This window comes from Opisthocomus hoazin, chromosome 11 (genome assembly GCF_030867145.1).
Source record: "Opisthocomus hoazin isolate bOpiHoa1 chromosome 11, bOpiHoa1.hap1, whole genome shotgun sequence".
Lineage (NCBI taxonomy): Eukaryota > Metazoa > Chordata > Aves > Opisthocomiformes > Opisthocomidae > Opisthocomus > Opisthocomus hoazin.
Window position 1 is genome coordinate 13,908,148 of NC_134424.1, and position 23,402 is coordinate 13,931,549.

Here is a 23,402-nt window from a genome sequence, read left to right on the forward strand (position 1 = left end):
CTCTGCCCGGGCACTCCCGGCACGCCGCAGCCCCGCGCCGCTCCCTACCTGAGGTAAGCCCGCTGGCTGGAGTGGGTGCGGGCAGAGCGCACGCTGCTCACCGACGAGACGGTGGAGGCCCCCAGGGTGATGCGGATGAGCCCGCTCTCCTCGAACAGCGCTGTGTTGTTGTAAGCGCTGGGGCCCTGGCGAGGCAGGAGAAAGGGCACGTGCCCTGTTAAGGAGGTGCCGCCGAAGCCCAGGGCATGGCCTTCCCACCTGCCCTGGGGACGTCCCCGTCAGCTCCTGTCCCAGGCAGGCAGCCTGTCCCCAGACCCCTGGGCTGCTCCTGCTCTCGCCCACCTGTGTGCTCCTCGTGGCCTCCTCGGTCTGCCCCTTCTTGCCGAAACAAGCCAGCTTCCAGGCCTCCTGCACCTCCTCATTCAGCACACAGAACAGGACCAGCACAGCCAGGCCCTGCGGGAAGAGATGCCGTGAGAGACAGCCCCTCGCTGCCGGCTGCCTTGCTCACCCGCAGCACCCGCGCCAGGACAGTCCCTGGCTCCTCCAGAGCGCAGCGTGTCGGCCCGAGGGGCCACCAGGACCAGGATACACCAAAGAGGCCCCCAACACTGATCAGTGCTAACCTCCGTGGTGGCCATGGGTGAGGGAGGAAAGGGTGGGGTGTCCTCCCGGCTGGCAGTGGCCAAGGAGTAGTTGGCAGGGTCCACTGCAGCAACACCAGCCACGGTGGTGGCAGGAACTCTGTGGGATGCTGCCGTGGGTTGTATTTACGGTGTACGACACCTCTGTTGCAGGCTGCTCTCTTGCTTTGCCCTCTGAGAGCATGAAGGCCCCTTCCCTCCAAAGATGGTCCTTGCTGCCCCTTGGATGTCATCTCCGAACCAAGCGCCTTGCAGCCACCTCCTGCTCCCCACCACCGCTCACTGCAGGCACAGCAGCCAGGACTGGCAGGAGGCATCCGCTGCCGCAGTGGTGACAACAGAAGGGACAAGGAGCCTGGCAGGACGCTGGGGGCACAGCAGGGCACCCACTCTCCACTGACTGCTGTGGGGACCACAGGGACGTTCTCCTGGGCTGACTTGTGCCCTCCCCTGGCAGAGGCCGGGCATTTACCTGGAGGCTGCAGAGGACAGTGTAGAGGTAGTGGAAAGCCAGGACACTGTTGTTGACAGCCAAGAGGCCAAAGAGCCAGGTAGTGCTAATAACTAGAAGCAGAACAAAGGAGCTCCGTAACGTCATGCTGGAGAGAGAGAGACAGACAGACAGGCACACAGACACACACCGAGAGGTTAGTGCGTGTTGTTAATCTACAGTCTAGCACTCACAGACAGAGATCCAGAGGGGAAAGCGTGCTCCTGCCCAGCCCTCCCTGCTGCGCCCAGCACTGCAGGCTCATGCCTGCACGGCGGTTCGGCTCCCCCCGACCCCAGGCCTTCCCTTCTGGATCACACATGGCAAACGCAGGGGCCCAGGTGACACAGGTCATTCGGAGCCACAGAGAGCTGAGCCATGCTCCAGGGCGGGCCCAGGAGGGAGCGGGGAAAGGTCTCAGGATGAGCATGTAGTAGAAAAAGCAGGTGCCAAGAGCTGACAAGGGCAGAGTGTTGACTCCAAGCAGACGTAAGGGGTGGTTGTGAGGGCAGGCAGGAAAGGGTGACAGGCTAGTGGGACAGTGTGGAGATGGGGACGCAGGAAAAAGAGGCAAGGACAAAGTTTAGGAAAGGTTAACGTGATCGGCAGGTGTGGGAGAGGAGATCAGCTGCCAGGCTGACACTGATGCACAGAGGGACACTCTGCGATGGTGGAAGAGGGAGGATGATCACTGAAAATGCTAAAAACCACGAGCCACAGGAGCTCTGCTGGGAGTTTGGCCACTAATACTCACAGAACTGATTTCTTCTTGGTCTCCTTTTGGCCTGGGGAACAGGACGTCTTGGCCACAAGCAGGAACATGACCCCATTCATCTGAAAGCGTTGGTACTGATTAGAAGCTGTGCCAAGGGCCAGCTCTGACATGACATCCCCAGTGCAGAGTGTGGGCAGACTCCAGGTCTGCCAGGCTTATGTGAACATCCCCTCCTTTCCCCTTCATGCCCAAGCCATGGCCTCCCCCAAGTCTGGCTGGAGCAAGGAGGAACAGAGAGAGGGCCTCTAACTGAGGAAGGAGAATACAGAGAAGGGGGCAGGCAGTGGGCAGCCAAGGAAGGGGCGAGTGCCCACGGTACAGAGAAGGGAGGCAGGAGAGGGCTGTGGGTGAAACAGGACAGGGTTTTACCACAATGACGACAGTAATGGGGCCTGCAAAGCTCCAGACCAGCTTATCATGAATGGAAATCCAGCAGAAGTCGGGGTTCCCATAGCCCTCAGGATCCAGGCCAACAGCCAGCCCTGCGGGAAGAAAGGAGAGCTCAGGTCCAGACCCAGCAGCCTTGGACCTGCCCAAGCTGTGTTGACCCCGTCCCAGCACTGAAGGCCAGGAAGGGGCTCTCTCACTGCTCCTTGCCCTGTGCACCGGCTTCCCTGCCACAGGGGAAAGCCCGGACTGCGAGGCCCAGCACTGTGGCCTTTATTACTTTCCTCCAGGTGTCCCTGACACAACCTAGCAGGCATTCACTGCCAGCAACAGATCACCCAAGCATGCAGGCATGGGAAACCAGGAGACCTTAACCACAAGCCCTGGGACAGCAGGAGCCCCATGCCCATCGAACAAGCCATGGGGAGATGCACTGAGGAATTACCGCTCCCCAAGAGGCAAGACAACAGCCCTTGGTATGTGGTCTCCAGCTGACCACCACAGCCCTGCTCACTGCCAGCACAGCTGGCTGTGGCAATCCCACCCTCAGCTCTCCCCGCCGGGTGAGCGAGCTGGGCAACACCAGGGGACCAAGAGGCTGCTGAAAACCAGCGTTTTTGGCATGGTGTCAGGACAAGCTGCTCTTACCGGTGATGATGGCGGGCACTCCCCAGCCGATGGCATAGTAGAAACGCATGGCCCCGAAGTTGACATTGCGGGCTTCAGTCTGCATGCGGTAAATGTGGAGGCCCTGGACGAAGAGCCAGGCAAAGGTGGAGAGGAAGAAGCAGTGGAGGAGGATGGCAATCACAGTGCAAAGAAACTGGGGAGACAAAAGCCACTCAGAGATGGCCGACTGTGCCAACGCTAACTGCATCATCCATGCCTCGCCCCCACCCCCTTGTTCAAGCCCACAGACCTGGTTCTCAGTGCGGTTGATGCCCAGGAGAAAGAGCAGCTCAGAGAAGAAGAGGGTGACTGATATGTTGGAGTGAATGCCGCGTGTGTTGGACTTGAGGCCTTTGAGGCAGGTCAGGAAGGAGAAGGTCAGCAGCAAAGCCACCAAGGAGAGAGACACCAAGGAATAGGTGACAATTGCCAATGTCTCCAGGTCACCTTCTAGTTGCTGCAGCAGCAGAGAACCAAAAGCAAATGGCGGTGTTAGCAGCAGATGCAAGAAGCCTGCTGAGCTCTCAGGCTCTGCTTGTGTCCCACAGGGAATTTTCTGCCTGCGCCTGCTTATTCTGTGACCCAGTGGCTAACAGGCCCCTACCCCCAGCCCCACCCCAGCAGCCCCACAGGCCAAGGGTACCTCTCGGTGCGAGCTGTCCATCAGAACCCCAAAGGTGCCAAACTGAGAGCACTGGCAGTGGACGTGCGTGGTGTTTCGGTACACGAGCTCACAGTCCCTGGCTGTCCAGAAGCCGGAGGGGTTGGTCCTGCAACCACCAAAAAACAGAGCGCACTTAGGAGAGCAGACAGATGAGTGTGGTGTGCAGGGAAGGAACCACAGAGAAGAGGGGTGGTTGGCAAGGCTTTTCTACCAGCAGACACAACTGCACTCCTACAGCTGAAGTACTGGAGCCAGAGCCCCGCAGGGACCCTGCTGTGCCCTCCTCAGCAGCACAGAACCCCTGGAAGAGGGCAGAAACCCCCACGTCCAAGTGCTGCCCACGCACACAGCCTGTCACGACCAGGGAGGCTTCAGGAACAAGGACATGCCCAGGGAAAGCAGCTCAGAGTGGCCCAGCCATGCTCTACTCACGGGTTGGAGTGGTTCCACTGGACGCAGAGAGGTTTGCTCCTGTTGGCCGTCTCCAGCAGGTGAAATTCCAGCACGAGAGGGGTGTCCAGGGGCCCCCGGAGGAAGGTGTGGTTGCTGAACACAGACACGCTCACGATGGGGGAGTTCATCACGGGATTCTTGGGGAGCCTGCAAGGAGCAATGGAGCTCTACCACTACCGTGCCTGGCAGCCGCCGCCCTCCTGGGACTTCCCGGACACCCCGCGCTGACGCCTCGCGAGGAACAGCTCTGCCCAGCCCGCACCGTGAGGTCAGGAACCATGGGGCAGAGCAACGCCAAGGCGGGGATCAGGCAGAGCACTGCTGGCTGGGAGCCGAACCCAAGCCATTGCAGACAGACTCAGCAACTGCTGGAGGAGCAGAGCCGAGTCAGCCAGCCTCTCTCCACCGGTGCTTGCGGAGGGCCAAGGGGAGGAGGACGTACCTGAGGCTGCGGCGATCCACCTGGTAACGCGCAGGCAGCAGCCCCCCCAGGGTGCGATACATGATGAGGATGATGACAGTGAGAGTGGGCTCAGGCTCCGGCAGCGCCTGCCTCGGGGAGGAGTTCTCCACGGTGTAGTTCCCTTCGCCCCCAGCCGCTGCGGGCACCGCCGTGGGGGCAGCTGAAGCACACAAAGGGGTGGTGAGAACAGACACACACACTGCTCTGCAGGCAACTTGTGAAGCCATCAGGAGCCTCTGGGATGTGGTAAAGTCAGAAGCTCTGAGCTCTCAGGGGTGACTTGTGGACCCCTGACAGAGCCAGGTCTCAGCAGCGGTACATGCAGACTCGATGGCCTTTAAAGGTCCCTTTCAACCCAGACCACTCTCTGATTCAACATCTTCCCTGCCAGCCATGCCCCCCCACACTGTTTCCCAAGCGATGCTCACATGCTCACCTTCGGCTTTTGGGGGGCTCAGCACCGACAGCGGCAGCACAACGTGGGTGTGGGGGTCCCAGGCGGGCTGGCCCCGGAAGAGGCTGCTGTGGTAGCGAGGGTAGCGGCGGCGGATATGGGAGCGGTTCTCCATGCGATCGATGCTCAGCACTGCAGAGGAGCAAAGGAGTGAGAGTCAGCTCTAGGATGGCCACCTGGAGAGCAACCATGCTCCAGGGCACCCCAGGTTTGAAGGCACTGGCAAAGGGACTGTACGAGCCATAGGCTGGGTTGTGGATATGTCCCATGTTTGGGCATGACATAAAATCATAGAATAGACTCACAGAATCATAAAATCATTATGGCTGGAAAAGACCTCTAAGATCATCAAGTCCAACCGTCAACCCAACACCACCGTGCCTGCTAAACCATGTCCTGAAGCACCACATCTACACATTTTTTGAACACCTCCAGGGATGGTGACTCCACCACCTCCCTGGGCAGCCTGTTCCAATGCTTCACAATTCTTTCAGGAAAGAAATTATCCCAGCACCCAAAGTGCTCCTTTGCAGCCCAGATTCTTGCTCTGCCATGGGGCAGACTACTTCTGCCACTGAGGCCAGCAGCACTTTCATCACAGATTGGGAGGTAACTGGGAGCGGGCAGCACACTCCTGGCTTTGCTGGCTCTCGGTGGTGTGTCAGCTACTCCAGGAAATGATGGGACCAGGACATCTCTCACAAACCTCCCCATGTTTGAGAGAGCCTCCCAGGATGTTATCCTCGCCCCTGCTGAGGTTAAGTGAGATGAGGAGAAGGGGACAAGGTGTGATGGAGGACTGGCTCTACACCACCCCAGCCAGGCCCTCCCCACCAGCCAGCTCCTACTCACTGATGTTGGGGGTGACGACGCCGACGGGGTTGAGGTAGGTGAGTTTCATGTTGCTGGCCAGCGTGCCCGAGTAGTCCCGCAGCTGCTCCATGAGGCTGGCGCTGCCGTGCTCGCTGTGCGGCAGCATGGCCCAGTGCTCCCGGTTCTCGGGCGCCAGCACAGAGCTGCCTGCGTGCAGCAGGTTCTGCATGGGAGAGACATGGGGGCAGGGGGTGAGGGAACTACTGCCTTAGGGCCCTGTCCTGACCACCCCCAGGCTGCAGCACTGTGCTCTCTGCCCAGACAAGGGCTCAGGGAAGAGGGATACTTTCTGCTACGACAGGCCCCCACCCTCAGTGCTCATCAGCCAGTGTCCTGGAGAGACATCTTCCCTGCACCCCTGCCATCAGGGACTTGCAGGCAGCTGTAAGACCTCCCTTTGCCTTCCCAGGCTGAGCAAACCCAGCTTTCTGCCTCTCCTCATCCACCCTGTGCCAGCCCTGACCACGCAGGTGACCTCCACAGGTCTCGTTCCCGTGAGTCAATGTCTGTGTGGCAGTGGGGAGCCCAGTGCTCCTGACATAGTCTCACAACATCCTCGATCCCCTCAGACACCCAGGCTCAGGGGGGATGGTATCGAGAAGAAGTCACCCTGACTGAGGGAAGGACTCACCTCATTGAAGTGGGCGTCCTGTGTGGCTGTCAGGCCAAAGCCACGCTGCCGACTCTCAAAGGCCATGAGGCGGGACAGAAGGCGGAAAGTGATGTGCACGTCATTGCCAAAGTAGTGGTCCATGTGGTCTGTTACAGCCCGGAGCCGGTGGGCCAGCTTCTTGGCTTCAATTGTGTTAAGTTCAGTCTCGTTCCTCTCCAAGCCCTCCAGCTGCCAGTGGGGAGAAAGGAGGGGATTAAACAATTAAGCAGGTCCCTCAGCAGGAAATTGGGATGCTGCAGGCTCCCCTGGACCCAGAGATTATTTCTGAAACCATGGCACAAGCCACAGACACTCACAGTGGTGGTCACTAGAACAGCGAGCACCTCTGGCAGACAACCAGCCTCCAGCAACATGCCAGGGCTTGCACTGGCCCAGCTAACCCAGTGCTGTACACGACAGAGGCCAAAGAGATGAAAGGACAGGGCAAGCATCTAGTGATACTTCCCTGGAAACTCTCCTGGCTTCAGTTACAATTCAGTCTAGGTGAGATGCAAGTGTTTAATACACTTGCCTGGATATTTCAAAGGGACTTGTCATTGACAGAGGCTGAGGGCTACACATGTCCCACAGAGCAGACATCCCACCAGCTTCAAACCATTCAGCCCTGCTCAGGGTTATTTGTTTTCCTCTCAAATACTGGGCAGGACACAGGTAATTTCCGATGGGGACACTCGGACTAGATGAAGCCAAGTGAACGTTAGCTCACATCAGTACTCCTGCAGGATGGGTTTGGGGGCAGGAGATGGGAAAAGCAAGGTGCTGAGCACTGTGGCAAGGCCCTCTCCTACTCTCGGTGCCCATGGAGGGCTGAGCTCTTTGAAACCTGGCTGTGAGCCCTTGCTTGTATGGCTCCTGCCCTACCAGGGCTGCAGAGCCGAGAGAGGATTACCAGCATGGAGAGCTCCTTGAAGGCAGGTGAAGTGCAGTTGAAGAGATCTGGCTCCAGCCAGCCCTTCTCCTCATCACAGTGTCTGATGGCTGCACCTAAAACCGGGAGGAAGGGCACATCTGAAATTCAGCACAGGATATGCGCCTTCCCCACTGCTTACCCCCAGCAGGGACCCTCTGCACCAGCTAACCCCAAAGAGCAGCACCAGCAGTTGATGGGGAGGGCCTGTAACATCCCAGGGCTGTCCTCCTGCTTTGCACCAGTGCAACCCATTCCACCCTTGGTCAGCATCACCTCAGCAAGCTGCTCCTGCCCCCTCCCTCCAGGAGCCGGGTTCCTATGTGCTTCAGGGCTGCATCGCACCAGGTGCCATCACACAGAATTGCAGAGGAATACGTTATTTGGCAGGGCTCAGGCTGGAGAAGCCCCTGGTTCCTGGTGGGGACGTGTCTCTGTCTTTGGGGCACATCTGACCCCGAAGCCCTGAAGCCCATGCAGCTCTAGGCATCCCCCGGCTGACAGCCTGCAATGCCTGCTGCGGTCCTTCCTGCCTCTCTCTGTAGGGCAAAGTCACCCCAGGAGGACAACACCCCGGCTGTGGGACTGGCAAACCTGCCCCAGAAACGAGCCCCTGCAGTCGGGTGGGATGGAGGAGCCCCCATCCAGCAGTGTGGGTCCAGTACCCAGCGCAAGACCCCAGTCCCTGCCTGGAGCCCAAGCACTACTGCACAGCAATGGAGATACCAGCAATGAATGGGATCAGCTGTAAACCACCACCAAAAGCGTTGCTAAAGCCGACTTGGAGAGCAGCGTCCTGGGCCAGGAGGGTCACCACACACACTTTGAGCAAGAGGAACCTGGGTGAACCCAGCGCACCTGGCAGGACTGTGGGCCAGGCCCTCCTGGGGATGGTACCATGGCACAGGAGCCTACCCAGGTGCTCATGGCTGGGAGAGGGCAGCAGCATGGCCAGGGTGCGGAGACGAAGCCTGGAGCAGACTCCAGGTGCTGCTCAGAAAAGCCCCAGTGACTAGTGAGCCCCCTCCCACCATCTCCAGTTCCCAGCCATCCTCCCCAACCACCTCCTGCCCAGCTGCAGAAGCACAGCGACCAGTGCCACTGCAGCTGGGAGCAGGGAGAACAAAGAAACCTCCACACTGCAAGCCTTCCCTCGGCAGAGAGGAGATCAGCAGAGAACAGAGACCAGCGCAGTGGCAGATCCGGGCAGGATCCAGCTCCCGGGTCCCTCTGTCTCCTCCTGCCAGCCAGGCAGGGGGAACGGGACCCTGTGCTGTGCATGCCCATCAGTTCCTGCCCCTGTCCTACCGCCCCTGCTCAAACAGCTCCCCCTTTCTCCACCCCACGGCCATCCCGCTGTGGCCTCCCCGGCCTCACTACCCATTGCACGTCATCAGCATCTTCCCCTCCTGGGCTAAGCAAGCAGGTACAGCCCAGGAGGGCCGGCGTCCATCCCAGCCGGGGAGCAGAACACAGACCTGCCCAGAGCTCACACTGTGGGCTCAGGACAGCGGGTGGCAGGGGCTGCATGCGGCTGCAGCCAGGTTTGTGCTGGTTAGTGTGCTGGGAGCGGGGAAGCGGCGTGTAGGAGCGGTGAGGCCAGGCAAAGCATTGGGAAGACACTCGGCAGCTCCAGAAGCGGTGGGGAAAGTGCAGGGGTGTGCAGGGTGCCAGGCAGGGAGCAGGGAGGGAAAGCTGCGTGGCACAGCCCTTACAACACAGAGGGGAAGGAGATGGCAACAACCTTACCTGCACCCCTCAAGCCTGAGCACGGAGGGCGAGAGAACCGGGGAGAGAAGCGACAACAGTTAGGAGCCGAACCTGCCTCCTCCTGGGGTGAACGGCTGGAGAAGGACAGGGTTTGTATTGTCCCCTGGGGCTCGCGCTGCCCTGCAGTCCCAGACACCCAGCTGGCACCTTTGCTGTCACCGAGGACGGCCTCCTCCAGCTCGGGGTGTGCTCCGACCCAAGGCACTCACCTAACGGCACGCCGTGCCCACTCCCCTGGCAGTGCACGCCGAGGACGGGGCCAGCGGAGCCGCAGCAAGGTGCTGTGGGTGCTGAGCTGCCGTGCCAGGCCTGACCCCAGCCTCCAGCCCGCTGAAACCAACATGCGGCCAGGGGAAGGTGGGGACCGAGGGAACAGCACAGCCCCAGGGCTGGGTGAGGGGCCTGGACCCTGCAGCCTGCTCCCAGCCCCATCGCCAGCCCCCTCTGCTCTCCCCCAGGCTGTGGCATTTTCTCCTCCAACTTCCTTCTCCCAGCCCTCGAGCCCAGTTAAACGGGACTGGGACAGCACGAGAAGAGAGCGATACTGCTGGGGCTGCTTGTGCCCTTGGCAGGACAGCCAGGCGGCCCCCTCCCCGCCCCGCCGCACACCCCACTCACCCAGGGAGCCTTTGGGACACAGCACCACGGCCGAGAAGCCGAACTTGGTCTGGGGCCACCACACACCCGCCTTCAGGCTTTTGGGGCAGCCATCGTAGAGCACTGCGGAGACACGCGCCGCGAGGGGCCGGTCACAGGGGAGGCCACCAACGCCGAACCCCGCGGCAGCAGCCCCCCGCCGCACCCACACTCACCCACGCAGCCGCTGGCCGTCACCTCGGCAAAGGGGCTGTCGCAGCCATTGCACTGGCGCCCGATGACCCCGGGCCGGCAGCGGCACCGGCCCGTCTCCTGGTCGCAGGAGCGCGAGGTGGAGCCCACCGGGTAGCAGTCGCACGGCAGGCACGTGTCACTGCCTTTGGGGCGGTAATGGAAGTCCTGGGGGGAGACAGGGAGAGCCATCAGAGGGCCCATCGGGGCAGCAGCCGAGGCCGGTGCCTGGGGAACCGCTGGAGCTGGGGCAGAGGAGGGCCAGGCTCTCTCGATTTCACAGAATCACAGAATGTTCGGGGTTGGAAGGGACCTCTGTGGGTCATCCAGTCCAACCCTCCTGCCGAAGCAGGGTCACCTACAGCAGGCTGCACAGGACCTTGTCCAGGTGGGTCTTGAATATCTCCAGAGAGGGAGACTCCACAACCTCCCTGGGGCAGCCTGTTCCAGGGCTCCGTCACCCTCAGAGGGAAGAAGTTCTTCCTCATGTTCAGACGGAACTTCCTCTACTTCAGTTTGTGCCCATTGCCCCTTGTCCTGTCGCTGGGCACCACTGAAAATAGTCTGGCCCCATCCTCCTGACACCCACCCTTCAGATATTTGTTAGCATTTATTAGGTCCCCTCTCAGCCTTCTCTTCTTCAGGCTGAACAAGCCCAGCTCCCTCAGCCTCTCCTTGTAGGAGAGATGCTCCAGTCCCTTCATCATCCTCGTAGCCCTCCGCTGGACTCTCTCCAGCAGCTCCTCATCTTTCTTGAAGTGGGGAGCCCAGAACTGGACAGAGTACTCCAGACGGGGATGCCAGCACCTCTGCTGCCCCCATCGTCATCCCGCTGAGGCAGGAGGGCCGCACAGCAGAGCTGAGCAGGGACCCAGCCCAGAGGAGGGCACACAAAGCAGGGCCTGGGCAGCTGCTAGGCCTTTGGAGGGAACAAGGAACAGCACTGAGGATGAGCAGGGTTTCAGACAAGCCATGGGCCACGTCCCCCTGGGCACGGCTGCCCCTCACCTTGCAGTGGCACTGCCCGTTGGTTTTATTGCAGTCGGGGTCAAAGCCCTTGTTCACGTCGCAGTTACAGGGCCCACAGGTGGGGTTCCCCCACCAGCCTTTTGGGCACTGCTGGTCCATCCTAGGGACAGAAACACATCCGCTGTTACAAGAACCAAATCCCCCAGCCTTACCCACCCCGCTAGCCCAGCTGCTCAGCAGCTCCAAGGAGCCAAGTGGCTCCAACAGGTCCCCAGTCACTTAGCCAGGATGGGAGGGCAGCACAGAGCCATGCGCAGAGGCCATGGCCCTGCCCCGTGCCCCACATCTCACCTGTGCTCACAGTACTGCCCGAAAAAGTCAGCTCCGCACTCGCACACGTAGCCCAGGGGCGAGCCTGGCTTGCGGCGACACACTGACTTGTTCTTGCAGGGATTGAGGTGACACACATCCACGCAGTCCCCTCCGTAGTACCCTGAGATGTGGACAGAGAGCACCATGTCAAGTAAGCACCTTTCCCCTGAGAGGGGCCAAAGCACCCAGGATTGGATTCAGGGGGCTCAGGAGGGATTCTGCCCTCCACAAAAATTCTGGCATGTCTGGTGGGGATTTCTGGGCTGAGGACTTGCCCAAGGGATGGGCAGGAGAGCAGTCACAGGCCAGGAAGGAGCCACAGGAGGAGAGGAGAAGACAGACAGCGTGGAGAGCAAGGCAGTGGCAGGGCGCTGCAGGCCCTACCTGGCTGGCAGACGCAGGAGTAGCTCTGCCACTCGTCCTTGCAGACACTGTTGGCCGGGCAGGGGCTGGAGTCGCAGGGGCTCGGCACGCTGCAGCCAGCCTCCACTCGCAGGGCATGGCTGGGCTTGGGCAGCACGGTCCCAGTGATGCTGTCACCCAGTCGCACACCCTGCAACGCAGGTGACAAATTCACAGTGAAGCCAGGACACACTTGAGGCTCCAGTCCTCCTGCCCTCCACAAGCCCCTGGGGACAGCCACCCCCTCACCCCTGCTGTCTGCCCCACGGCACCTCGGAGCCCTGAGTGCTCCAAGGGAGAGCATCATCAGCAGGATGGATGCTGGCAGCAGCTGCCAGGCCCATGTTTCCATCCCTCCATGTAGCAGACCCACTGGAAAGAGAAGGCTCAGAGGAACGGACTCACCTGTATGCAGCCCCTCAGCCCGTTCTGCACCTCGCCAGAGCCCAGGACTCCCCCCACATGCAGATGTTTCACCTTCAGGCCATGCAGTTCATTTCCCACAACCACTGTGTCCTGCAGAAGAAAAGGGAGTAACATGGACCAACTGGCACCATCCCTGCCCCAGCCCTCTCTGAGGGCAGCCTGGCCTGTGTATGCCAAGCATCCTCCACGGTTCTTGTCCCAGTGTCAGGGTCTCAAGCAGCACCCACCTGGTAGAGCCCAAAGTCCAGGGTGAGGGTGATGACATAGCGCGAGTCTCGGCCACTGCGGACGTCCCGCAGCTCCAGCTGGAGGTCATGCCATCTCCCATCGCTGAGCCGCAGCTGGTCCAGGAGGAGGCTGGTGCTGCGCCCGGACCCCCTGCTCACCATGAAGGAGAGCAGGCCCCCAGCCAGCTGCGGAGAGGGAGCCAGCAACGGCAGCAGTGAGCGAAGGCCTCGTCAGCTCTGCTCGCCTCCAGCCTACCCTCCCTCTGAGCATGGGAAGGGAAATCCAGCCCTGCTAAACACCTCTCCCCACAACCCCCTCTGCCTGGGCTGCAGTCAGTAGGGTCCTCCTGCTCTCCTGCGGCAGACAGCAGTGGAGGCTGGGGCACGGTGCTGCGGCTGAGGCCATGGCCCTACCTGGCAGAGCAGGGTGGTGTACTGGCCAGCGTGGGCCTGCAGAAGCACCCCATCGGGCTGGCGCGTCCGAAATGCCAGCCCCAGGTACCACGGCACTGAGATCTTCACGTCTGTCTTGAAGTCCCAGGTCAGGACACTGTTGCCCTGGAAATAGTGGGCATGATGCATGGCTGGAAAGGAAAGCAGAGGTGAGGAGAAGGGACTGGCACTACATAGGGAGCACTAGACACAGGGACAACAGAGCTAGCTCATCTCACACGGACCCCTGACCCTGCTTCCACAGCAAAACCAGCAGTCTTGCCCACACCCACCCAGCCCACGCCCAGCAGCTCCCGCTCACTCACGGTGACGGCAGTCTTTGCCCCCGAAGCCAACGGGACAGAGGCAGGAGTAGGTCCCCCAGCTGACAGAGCAGGTGCCGCCATTCTTGCAGGGGCTGGAGTCACAGAACGTGTGCTTGGCATGGCAGCCTGGAGGTATGAAAGTCACCCACATCAGCTCTGGCCTGCTCACCACCTCCCTCCAGCCTACGTGGCAGGACATTGCCCTCCAGCTTTTTCCTTGGCTGCCAGAGGGGCAAGCCCAGCCACTCAGCCTCTCAGCACAGGCCTTGCCTGCTCAGGGGTGAGGGCCAAGGCTGTTGCTGCTTCTTGTGCCAGAAGAAAGACATTGCGGAGCTGGACTGACTACCTAGCATCTCCTCGACAGGCCAGCTCTGCAGGCTCTGCACTTGGGATCAGGGGACATTCCCAGAACGTTAGCTGGGGTGGGGACTGGCTCATTTCAGGGGATTTGGAGGCACCGTTCTCCAACGGGGAGCTGCTCAGTGCCTGCTGTGCTGCCATGACACTGTTACAGCCCAGCAGCGCTGCTGCATGAGCAGGAGGGGCAGCTCCCAGGGCAGGGGCTGGCCAGAGCAGAGCCCTGATACCTGCAGCAGTTCCGTTGTTGGCGATGTAGGAGGCCAGGTCAATGCGTTTGCTGTCGATGTATAGGTCTCTCATGCATCCCACAAAGTCCCGGTGAGTGACGGGGAAGTTTTCTGGCAAATTGGGCACCCCTCCGAGGAGCAAGGGACCTGTGAGGTCCAGGGACCTACAAGGACAGAAGCCCAGGTCTTTAAGAGCCACGGTGACCTCAGTCCGAGCAGCTGGCTCCCCAGCGCAAGCAGCTGGGACGCAGACATCCCTGGGGACAGGCACACACAGCCAAGGCTCCTGGCACTACAGCTGCCCCAGATGCGAAGGGCGGACTCTGCAGAGGACCCAGGTGCCCTGGGGCTCCTCTCCCCACACAGTGCCTGAGAAACTCACTTCTTCGAGCTGGTCTGCACACCCTCTGCGGCGCAGGAGTAGTTCCCGATTTCACTGCCAAACTGCAGAGCCACTGAAGCATCACATTCATCCACTGTCAACGTGGCCACCTTGTCCTTGGAGGGGCCCTGCACCACTCCCAGGGCACTGACCTTGGGCTGAAACCAAACGCAGGGCGTTAGCAGCACACACGGCCCCAGACCCAGGCACCCAAGGGCTCACACAACAGCAAGGAAAGGGCCTGAGCGTGGCCCAGGCACCGCTGCGCTGCTGGAGATGCGAGCAAAGCAGGACGGACATCTCCATCCGAGCCCAGCCAGCAGCACCAGAGATGGGACACGGGCAACGACACTGCGTGGAGCGCATTCCTGCAGCCTCCAAGTGTGGTCCTGAGGGACAGCCTCCCCCTGCACCCAGCTGTCTGCTCCACTGCACCCATCCCCAAGGGCTGAAAACCACCTCCACCTTCTCTCCACAGCCTCTCCCATGGGGCAGAGCTGGATGACAGGAGAGCCAGAGCTGCTTGCTCACGCCTCGCAGGACAAGACCCCCATGCACATGGGGCAGCTGGGGCCCACGTACCTTGTTGTAGTAGTGGAGCTGCAGCGTGTGCCACTGCCCATCGCTCACGCCTCCCGGCACGTAGGGGCTCACCACCGTGCTGGACTCTCCTGCGGGGACAGGAATGATGGCGCGCTGAGGGAAGCACGACAGTCCTTGGATGCACCAGACCCTCCGTGCTGCCGATGGCCTCGCGCCGGGATGGAGAAGGCTTCGGAGAGACAAGCTCAGCGTGCCAGCCCCTGCCTGCTAAGGCCTCGGGGCAGGAGCAGGGCGGGGGAATCGCAGCCCCAGGGCCGGCAGCCAGCACCCCAGCACGGCTGCTCTGTCCAGGCTGGGTGCTGGGGTGCCCTGGCTTGGGGAGGCAGGATGGGCACAGCAAGGGCATGAGGGAGCGGGGCTGGGTCCGACAAGGGAGCAAACACCCTCCCAAGAAGGTCCTCCTCTCCGGACTAGCTCACAGCAAGGCAGGAGGTGAAGCTCCCAGTGACACAACGGAGCAGAACGGCAGCAGAGACCCCAGAAGGGTTTGTCCCAGTTTGTGCTCACAACCCCCCTGCTGCACTTGCACTCCTGAGCCTAGAGAGGGTCCCGAGACACACACCCATCCCCAGCGCCATACACTGACGTCCACCAACACCTCTCCCAGCCCCGTCTCCCCCAGCACGGGCTCCATCCAGCGCCACACCCCGCTCAGCGGAGGCCTTCTCGCAGCTCCCACGGCACCAACCTGTGACTGGCAGGGCCCAGCCTACCTGTGGAGTACTTCAGCTGGACCTGCCCCTGGATGATCTCCACCGCCAGGAAGTCGTGCCGCTCGTTCAGGCGCCCGTTGTAGAGCAGCAGGCCATTGGGCTCCACCGTGCTGAACCTGCGGAGAGGGAGGAAGCGGGAGGGCAGGGTGTGCGCAAGGAGGACGTGGAGATCCCCATCGCCCACGGCACGGCACCGGCATCCTGGCACAGGGACAGGGAGACACCAGGGCCTGGCCCCGGTGCAAGCCCAGCTGGGAGGGGCTGGGAGTCTGATCCAGCGGATGCTTTGGGAGCATCCCTTGGCAGAGCCCCTTGGTGACAGGCACCAGGGCAGCCCGTGGCGAGGCAAAGCCAGTAACGCAGGGGCACGGCGAGCACCAGCGAGTCCCTGGACAGGCCCAGGGTGGACAAGAGGGACCGGAGCGGAGCCAAGCAGTGCCGGTGTCCAGCGGAGGAGAGAGAGGACTCACGAGAGGGCGAGGGTGAGGTGGAAGCGTTGGCGCAGGCCCCGGAACATGACGAAGGATCGCGGCGGGAAGGAGCGCGTGGACACCTCACAGAAGGGCGTCTCGAAGCCGCCGGCCGGGCACTGGCAGTGGAAGCCGCCGTCGGCGCTGTTGGTGCAGGTGCCGCCGTTGCGGCAGACGCCGGGCACGCAGCGCCCGGAGCGGCTGTCCACCTCGCAGTTCTCACCTGCGGGGAGCGAGCCGGGAGGCTTGGGACACGTCCCGGGCCAGGGGCACGCACGCAGCGGCCGCCCACACACTCCTCACCCCAGGACCTCAGCTCGGGTTTGGGGCAGGGCAGCCAAGAGGCAGGAGTTTGTGGGGCGGCTGGGAACAGGTGAAGGACGTGACAACGCAGGTGTCACCCAGGTGTTCCTCACAGTAGCCAGCAAGCTAGCGACCACCACCAGCCCTGCAGCCCAAGCCAGTGGGCTGGGTGGGATGCCAGCTCCAGCTGAAGGGACAAGTTTGGACCCAGGATGGTATGGGAATGGAACAGGAGAGGACTGGCCACAGCCAGGCTGCACAGTCCCAAGGACGAAGAGCCAAGGACACGCCAGGGAAGTCCTGGCAATGCTGAGAGTGCCTCCTTGAGCACCCACTGCACAGGTCTGAGACAGGCACCGCAGTCCCGGCTCCAGGGTGTGGGGACAGCCCAGCACCACTGAGGTCCCCTGCCAATAGCTACGGAAGTCTGACCCACAGCATCAGTAGCCTTCTAACCCTGCAGGCAAGCTCTGATGTCAGAGCAAAAGCCAGGTGGAAACCAGCCAGATGAGGACACCAAACACCGTCGCACCTTGCTGGCGTTGCTAACCGGGATGCCACAAGCCAGCTCAGCAGTGCAGTGCAGGGGGTCTGGCCGGCCCCTCTTCCCATGCTGTCCCTCCAGCACGCAGGGAACCGCTCAGCTGCAGCCCTACGCCCCAGGCCCTGCTCCCATTACTTGCTCTGTGGCATGCAAGGAGGATGAGGAGACAACATGAAGTGACAAGGAAATGAGCTCATTAACCCTTCTGCTAATGGCTGTTCATGCTTCAAATGCTGGGGGTTAATTACCACTGACTCTGCTTATCTCACCAGGAGCCACTGACAGGAGAGCAGCTCTGAGGCAGCCATCTGCTGCCGCGCTCCCTCCCCAGCAGGCACAGGCCACCTTCCCTCAGCCCCAGGTTGCCAGTGGCCGGGCACAGGTCTCCACAGCCTGTCGAGGGCTTGTGGCAGCAAGACACTGGCGAGCTCAGGGATTCCCCCCACCGCCAGGACCAGATCTGCCTGGAGTGGATTCTGTCTGGCAGGGCAGCAGCTCACCCACCACGTGTGGGCCACTGCTGCCAGACCAGCTGAAGACTGGCACAGGCTGAAACCAGCACCTCTGATGGTCCCAGAGCCCATCGTCCTGCCGGTGTGGGGCAGGGCAGAGGAGTGCCCTGTGCCCCCGCCTGGCACAGTCCAGCTTGGTCCTCCCACTCTGTAAAAAAGGCTGGAGGTGGTGGCCAGGCTCCCCACGAGCCCTCCATGCCACCTTCCTGCAAGACAGATTTCTATGGCAACCTCAGCCCTGCACATCCAGCACCATGGAAACATAGAGAGCCAGGACCTCTGCGGGCAGAGGGGCTCCGCCACCCGCCACCCTGCCGGGAAGAGCACCCGGCATGGTGACAGCAACGCCAAGGGACCCGCTCCCCCATCCCCCCTGTGGCCCCCAGCCCTGGGCACTCACCGCTGAAGTGCTGGCGGCAAACGCACGTGTACCCCCCCTCCTTGCGGGTGCAGATCCCGCCATTCCGGCAGGGGTTGGAGTAGCAGAGGTTGATCTCCGTTTCGCAGTAGTCCCCAGTGAAGCCCTGTGGGCAGCGGCACCGCAGGCCAGTGATGGGGTGGATGGGCCGAAAGAGGGTGGAGGGGGAGGCGATGAAGGGGGCCGAGCTGTCGAACTTGAGGACGGAGATGCACTTCATGTAGTTCTGGCAGGGCTCCCGCAGGCAGACGTTGTCATCGAAGGGCAGCACCTCCAGCATGGAGGCACCCGTCAGTGCCATGCGCTTCATGTACAGCTGCTCCTGCAGCTCCTCCGAGCTGAAGTAGCGCCCGCCCCGCGGCGCCAGGGCCGAGAAGCTGACGTTGAGCACCGTGCCGCCCACGTCCGTGTCGTTCTGGATGTTGAAGATGAAGATGTCCTCCTTGGGCGTTGCAAGCACGGTGGCCACCCCTTCCAGGAAGGTGGACAGCAGCGGGGAGAGGAAGCGCTCCTGCCACATGTTCTCCAGCCGCACCGTGATGCTGTTGGCCAACATGTCCTCCGTGATGATGATCACGCGCAGGACACACTGGGCCGTCACGCTGTGGATCCCGTCTGCGCGAGGGAACAGGGACATGCTGCAGGTCTTTGCCTGCTGCTTGGAGGGTCTCCTCTCCCCCCAACCCAGGGCAGAGCCCTGCACCTCAATGCGGCCCCCAAAAGGGCTGAGTCCTTGGCTAAGGAAGCTTGGAGCCACGGCCCCAGGGGCTCGCAGGGTGCCAGCTGCACTGGAGGGGGAGAAGTCGGTGTGGCTGCACCTTCTCCCTCCGGTCAGGCTCTCCACTGAGATAACTCTCAGGTTTCCTCCCTGTTCTGGATCTCGGCAGCAAACTGAGCTCTCAGGAACAAAGATGCTGGTGAGATCTGGGCAGAAGGATGTCCCAGCAGGCTGGGCAAACACAGGAGCCCATGCCAGGGCCTGGGGTGTTTTGGTTTCCCGCTGCGCCCTGTCTGCCTCCCCCACGCTGCCTTTCCCTGCGCTCCCCTCCTGCCGTTTCTCTCCTCTCTCCTCCACGGTTTTCAACGCTTTTGTGCCGGTCTCCCTGCTTCCCCGCTTCTCACCATCTGCTCCGCGTCTTCCTCCCTCAGCCCACCTCAGTTTTGTTTAATTCCCTTTAATCTTTACTTTCCTCGGAAACAAACTCCCTCCCCTTGGGACCCCGCACCACAGCAGCGATCTCCCCGGCGCGAACACAGGAGCGGGCACACAGGCTCTCTCCCAGGACCCTGGCCGTTGGCAGCATCTCGCCCCACGTCTGGCAGGCTCACAGACCAGCGGCTCGGGCTGAAGGGGCACCGGCAGCCCAGCCCCAGCCCGCACAGGCACTGCCGCAGCTCCCACCACAGCACCCACCCACCCAGCAGCGACGCGACCTGGGGCTCTCTGCCTCGCCCCACCTACCCGGCTCCCAGCAAGCCAACAGACCCCGCTACCTCGGACGGTCGCACCCCGCTGCGAATCAGGAAATACTGGCCAAGGTGGGAGCTGGACAGAAAGACAGATGTGACCATGTTCCTCATTCCTCCAGGAAACCCTGCCAGAAGCACAGGCCCGCACAGAGCACGTCTCCCAGCAGGACGGAGCCTGAAATAACCCCAGCTGGGGGCCTGGCAGGCAGCAAGCCCCATACCTTTCTGAGATAAAACTCCCACCGGTTGCCTCCAGAGCACAATTCCCATTCCCCAGCTCGCCACTTTACACTGCCCAAAGGCAAGCTGTCGCTCTTCCCCCTCTCCACCAAGGCAGAAATTTGGGCAGTGGTTTTATTTGTCAGTCATTAACTCTCCCTTCCATGTGATCCCAGTCAGTGGCTTTGCCAGGAGGCATCCCACAAAGCAGCCTGCCAATGTCCCCCTCGCTCAGGCCACGCCAGGCACCTTTGCTAGCTTTGGCCAGGGCACCCAGGGGAAGGCTACGGGCTGCTCCAGGACACCTCCTCTCTCCCAGTCCCCCTCCTTCCAGGCCCTCCACTCCAGCCCAGGCTCTGGGAGGCAGAGCCAGACTTCAGCGTCACGAAGCAAGGACCATGCCAACCTCTGTGGCCCTAGAAACACCCGATGAGGCTCACCAAGAACCTCACTGCTCCTAGTGAAACGGGGCAATCCATCTTCCAGCCCACTGCCACCACCCCAACGCTGGTACCCCACAAGCGTCATCAGCACACAGCCGTCGCCTGCTGTTCCCACCTCCCACCCCACATCCACCTGAGAGCCCCAACCCCCCACGTTTCCTTAGAAACCTGGCTCTCCATCATCACACCAAGACAACATTTATATCAGCACATCCCGACTCCCAGGACCATCCCTGGGTACCAAGCCTTGCTGTAACATCCCCTACACGTGACCAATAAGTGGCAAACGCAAGCCACCCCCTTCCCCTGGGGACACTGGGTCTGGCTGCCCATGCCTCCATGCAGGCAAGGTCACCCGAATGATGGGCAGGGTTTTCTGGGACGCTTCCCCTTCCCCGCCTGCCACGCTGACCCCTGGCAGGTAAATCAGCTCTGCAGAGACAGCCTCATGCATCCTCTCCTGGGCATCCGTGTCAGGTTCAACACTCTGGGCCCCAATTTAAAGGCTGACATGGGAGATAGGCTTGTGAAAAGGTCGGGGCAGCTGTGTGGGGTATAACCAAGCACACCGGTGTGACTGCCCCGAGAAGGACCCTGCACCAAAGGTGCCCCGATCCACTCTAGCTCGCGGTGGCCCTGGAGGGACCACTGTGCATTACTGGTGTGTGCAGAGGAGAGCTGTTTGTTTACTCACACACCGCAGTCTCTGCCCCTCTCTCGGCCTGGGTGTGACAGCACCCTGTGCTGTTCACAGCACGGAGGGGACCCACCTCCCCAGCCGTGCGAAGGCGCAGCACAGCTCCGTGCTGCCGCACCTCCCCTGCCTGCCCTTCCAAGCGCGACGTAACTGCGTGGCACATCTCCTGCACGCAGACGTGACCTGGGCGGCTGCTCGGATGAGTGCTGCTACCAGGACGCACAGGACAGACTGACGGACCGGACCATTGCCACCAGGCAGCCCTGGCCAGCCCGTGCTGAGGCCACATGTGAAACAAACCCAGCCAGACTCTGCTCGGCTTCATCTCCTGCAATCCAGTGCAAGGGGGCCCGAGGGGCAGCAGGCTTCCCGCACCCCGGTCAGCCCCAGCCCTGACAAGGGCCAGGGGTGTAAATGCCAGCCCCCTGTCCCCTGCCTCAGCCCCAGCTCCCAGGCTCACGCGCAGAGCTGCCTTTACTGTTCCTCTCTTCCCATGGCTGCCGTGCTGCAGAGCCTTTTGATTTCCCTCAGCCCCGTTTGAAGTTTGCAGTGCAGCAGGATTTAAAGATTGAAACGTCTCCCTTTTTTCCCCCCTCTCTCTCTTCTGCTCTTCAGAAGGTGAAAGCTTTCTGGCGACCCTGCAAATTCCAGTGCAAGCACCAGCCTGCGCGCTGGGGCTGGTGCTCTGGAGATAAGGCTCCCACCGGGCTGGGGGAGCAGCGGTGCCAGTACAGTCACCCAGGAGCTAATCTCCTGGAGGAAGAGGGGACTGCTTCTCTCTGAAATCAAACTGCTCCCGCCCGATACGGAAGCACGGTGAGCAACCACCCCTCTGTTGTGACACCCTGCTCTGACATGGAGGGCAGCATGAGCAGCGGTTACCAAACAGCTCCATCCAGCACCTGGCTGGACATCCTGGGGGATTTAGACCTGGAACTGGCATCATCACCTGCGTCCCCCGCCGCACCTTCTCTCTGCAAGAGGCTCATGGGCTGCCAAGACCACCCAGCCCTGGGGAGGCAGGAACGAGGGGAAAGCCACAAGCCTGGCACAGCTGCACTCAGCACAAGATGCTCCCCAAGCCACCAGCAGCCTGGCATCCCTCCCTGAGGGACCAGCTGCTGAGGCAGCACCCCGGGATGCCACCGCTTCCACACCAGCTCCCTTCTCAGCAGGAAGCTGCGCCACGTCCCCGCTCCCTCTCCTGTCCCTTTGTCCCCTCCTCACAGTCTGCCTCTCTGCTCAAGGCAAGCAGGAGCCCAGCCTGAGCCCAGCCACCTCCTGCTCTCCTCGCTCCGGCTCAGCGTCCGCCCAGAAGCAACCACGAGGCCCAGGGGAGTTCTCGCTCTCCCCGAGGGCCACTCAGCGCCCAGCAATACACCGACGCCGGTCTGATTTATGGCCGCTATTAGGCCTCAGCTGACGGGATGCTGAGTCCCGGGGCAGGCTGGAGGCCAGCAATGCCTCCCAGGAGCAAGACGGCTGTGGCTGGGGAAGCAGGCAGGCTGCAGGGTGCCCGACGCCTTTAGCATCGCCCAGCCCATGGCAGTAAAGCCCCAGTGCTACTTCCCCGGTTCCCCACAGCCCTCCCTGGGAAGGTCCCCCATACCATGCTGCCCCCCCCCTCAGCTCTGTGTAAGGGGAAGCAGATGGTTAAGAGAATGACCCGCTGCAAAGGGGGGGGGGGGGGGAAACTACCAAAAGAAAGCCCAAAGCTGGCTGAAGGCACTGACCCCCCTGGGAGGCATTTTAATCACGAATGCTCAGACTTTCTGATTAAATCCTGGGGCTGGAGAGCTGGTGCCTGGTGAATATTCATACAGCAGAGCGAGGAGCCCACATGCCTACAGGGAAAGGAGCAGGGAGAAGGGATGCGAGGGGCTCTAACCCCTGTGCTGGGCAGCACCAGGCCATCGCGTTTGCACTTCCAAGACCGACAGCTACCAGCTTCAAAAGCAGCAAAGCTGCAGAAAGCCCAGCTCCGGCCAGCGCGCAGACGGGCAGCAGACTCCTCCCGGGGGGCTGCTCTGCCAGCCGGGGAGTGGGGAGCGGGGCTGCAGGCCGGCACTGGGAGCTTCTCGGGGGTGGCACGGCTGCCAGGCGCTGCCCGGTGCAGGCTGTGCCCCGGTGCTGCTGGCAGCTCACGGATCCCCGGGCAGCGCCCAGCCCACCGCGCGGCACGAGGCATGGGCTCCAGCCATCGCTCCCACCCAAGAGCCGCGGACTCACTGGTTCTCCTTGCCTACAGCAAAGGTTTTCTCCTTTGGCCTCCCACGGAGCTCCAGGGATCGGGAAGAAGGCAGCTCAGCTCAAACGGCCTCCCGGACCCAGGCAGGGGATGCATCCCTGTCCTTCACTTGGAGGGACCAGGAGCTCAGAAATAGGCTCTGGTGCATCGCTGCCTGTCCTCTTCTGAGTGAGAGAGCCAGCATCTGAGCAAGCAAAAGCCACCGCTCTGACTGGAGCACCCTGCGCAGCCGCCCCAGAGCCGGCGAGGGTCTGTGGGGACAGACAGGGGCAGCTTTCACGTTTGCAGCTGAGGAGCAGGAAAACAACTCCAGACGAGAAGCCAGGAAAAGAGACAGGTATCGGTAAGGTGAACATTCCTCATCACTTCTGAAGGGCTTTGGCAGACATCTCAAGATTTTGATGAAACTTGACAGGTTAAGAGATCTCGGAAGTAGATGGGACTCTCCTCACCCAGCAGACAGTATGAATGTCACTCTCCCGGTAGCTCTAAAGACACGGACTACAATATAATAACCACGAAGACTCCACAACCATTCCCTAACCAGGAACAGCAATCCTTAAGTCTCCCATCCTGACTCTGTGGTCAG

The 23,402-nt window shown here is 61.5% G+C and overlaps 1 protein-coding gene across 4 annotated transcripts in view; it reads right to left on the bottom strand.

Annotated features, from left to right (window-relative positions):
• CELSR3 (cadherin EGF LAG seven-pass G-type receptor 3) overlaps positions 1-23,402 on the bottom strand; it is a 34,660-nt gene that overhangs the window by 5,657 nt on the left and 5,601 nt on the right. Inside the window, exons 2-31 of one of the 4 annotated variants that reach the window (XM_075432882.1) lie at positions 17,719-18,351; positions 15,960-16,182; positions 15,490-15,605; positions 14,756-14,844; positions 14,174-14,331; positions 13,792-13,955; positions 13,205-13,330; positions 12,861-13,030; positions 12,447-12,632; positions 12,199-12,309; positions 11,776-11,944; positions 11,371-11,512; positions 11,059-11,179; positions 10,035-10,218; positions 9,841-9,942; positions 9,202-9,216; positions 7,435-7,529; positions 6,504-6,713; positions 5,852-6,035; positions 4,982-5,131; positions 4,525-4,705; positions 4,062-4,229; positions 3,609-3,735; positions 3,216-3,422; positions 2,945-3,119; positions 2,279-2,391; positions 1,889-1,968; positions 1,117-1,243; positions 343-456; positions 49-185 (exon numbers count right to left, since the gene is read on the bottom strand). In XM_075432882.1, the coding sequence (XP_075288997.1) occupies positions 49-185; positions 343-456; positions 1,117-1,243; positions 1,889-1,968; positions 2,279-2,391; positions 2,945-3,119; positions 3,216-3,422; positions 3,609-3,735; positions 4,062-4,229; positions 4,525-4,705; positions 4,982-5,131; positions 5,852-6,035; positions 6,504-6,713; positions 7,435-7,529; positions 9,202-9,216; positions 9,841-9,942; positions 10,035-10,218; positions 11,059-11,179; positions 11,371-11,512; positions 11,776-11,944; positions 12,199-12,309; positions 12,447-12,632; positions 12,861-13,030; positions 13,205-13,330; positions 13,792-13,955; positions 14,174-14,331; positions 14,756-14,844; positions 15,490-15,605; positions 15,960-16,182; positions 17,719-18,351 (4,777 nt within the window). Of the gene's footprint in view, positions 1-48; positions 186-342; positions 457-1,116; positions 1,244-1,888; positions 1,969-2,278; positions 2,392-2,944; positions 3,423-3,608; positions 3,736-4,061; positions 4,230-4,524; positions 4,706-4,981; positions 5,132-5,851; positions 6,036-6,503; positions 6,714-7,434; positions 7,530-9,201; positions 9,217-9,840; positions 9,943-10,034; positions 10,219-11,058; positions 11,180-11,370; positions 11,513-11,775; positions 11,945-12,198; positions 12,310-12,446; positions 12,633-12,860; positions 13,031-13,204; positions 13,331-13,791; positions 13,956-14,173; positions 14,332-14,755; positions 14,845-15,489; positions 15,606-15,959; positions 16,183-17,718; positions 18,352-23,402 lie in introns of those variants that run through there. The other 3 variants (XM_075432883.1, XM_075432881.1, XM_075432884.1) reach the window with 3 other exon arrangements.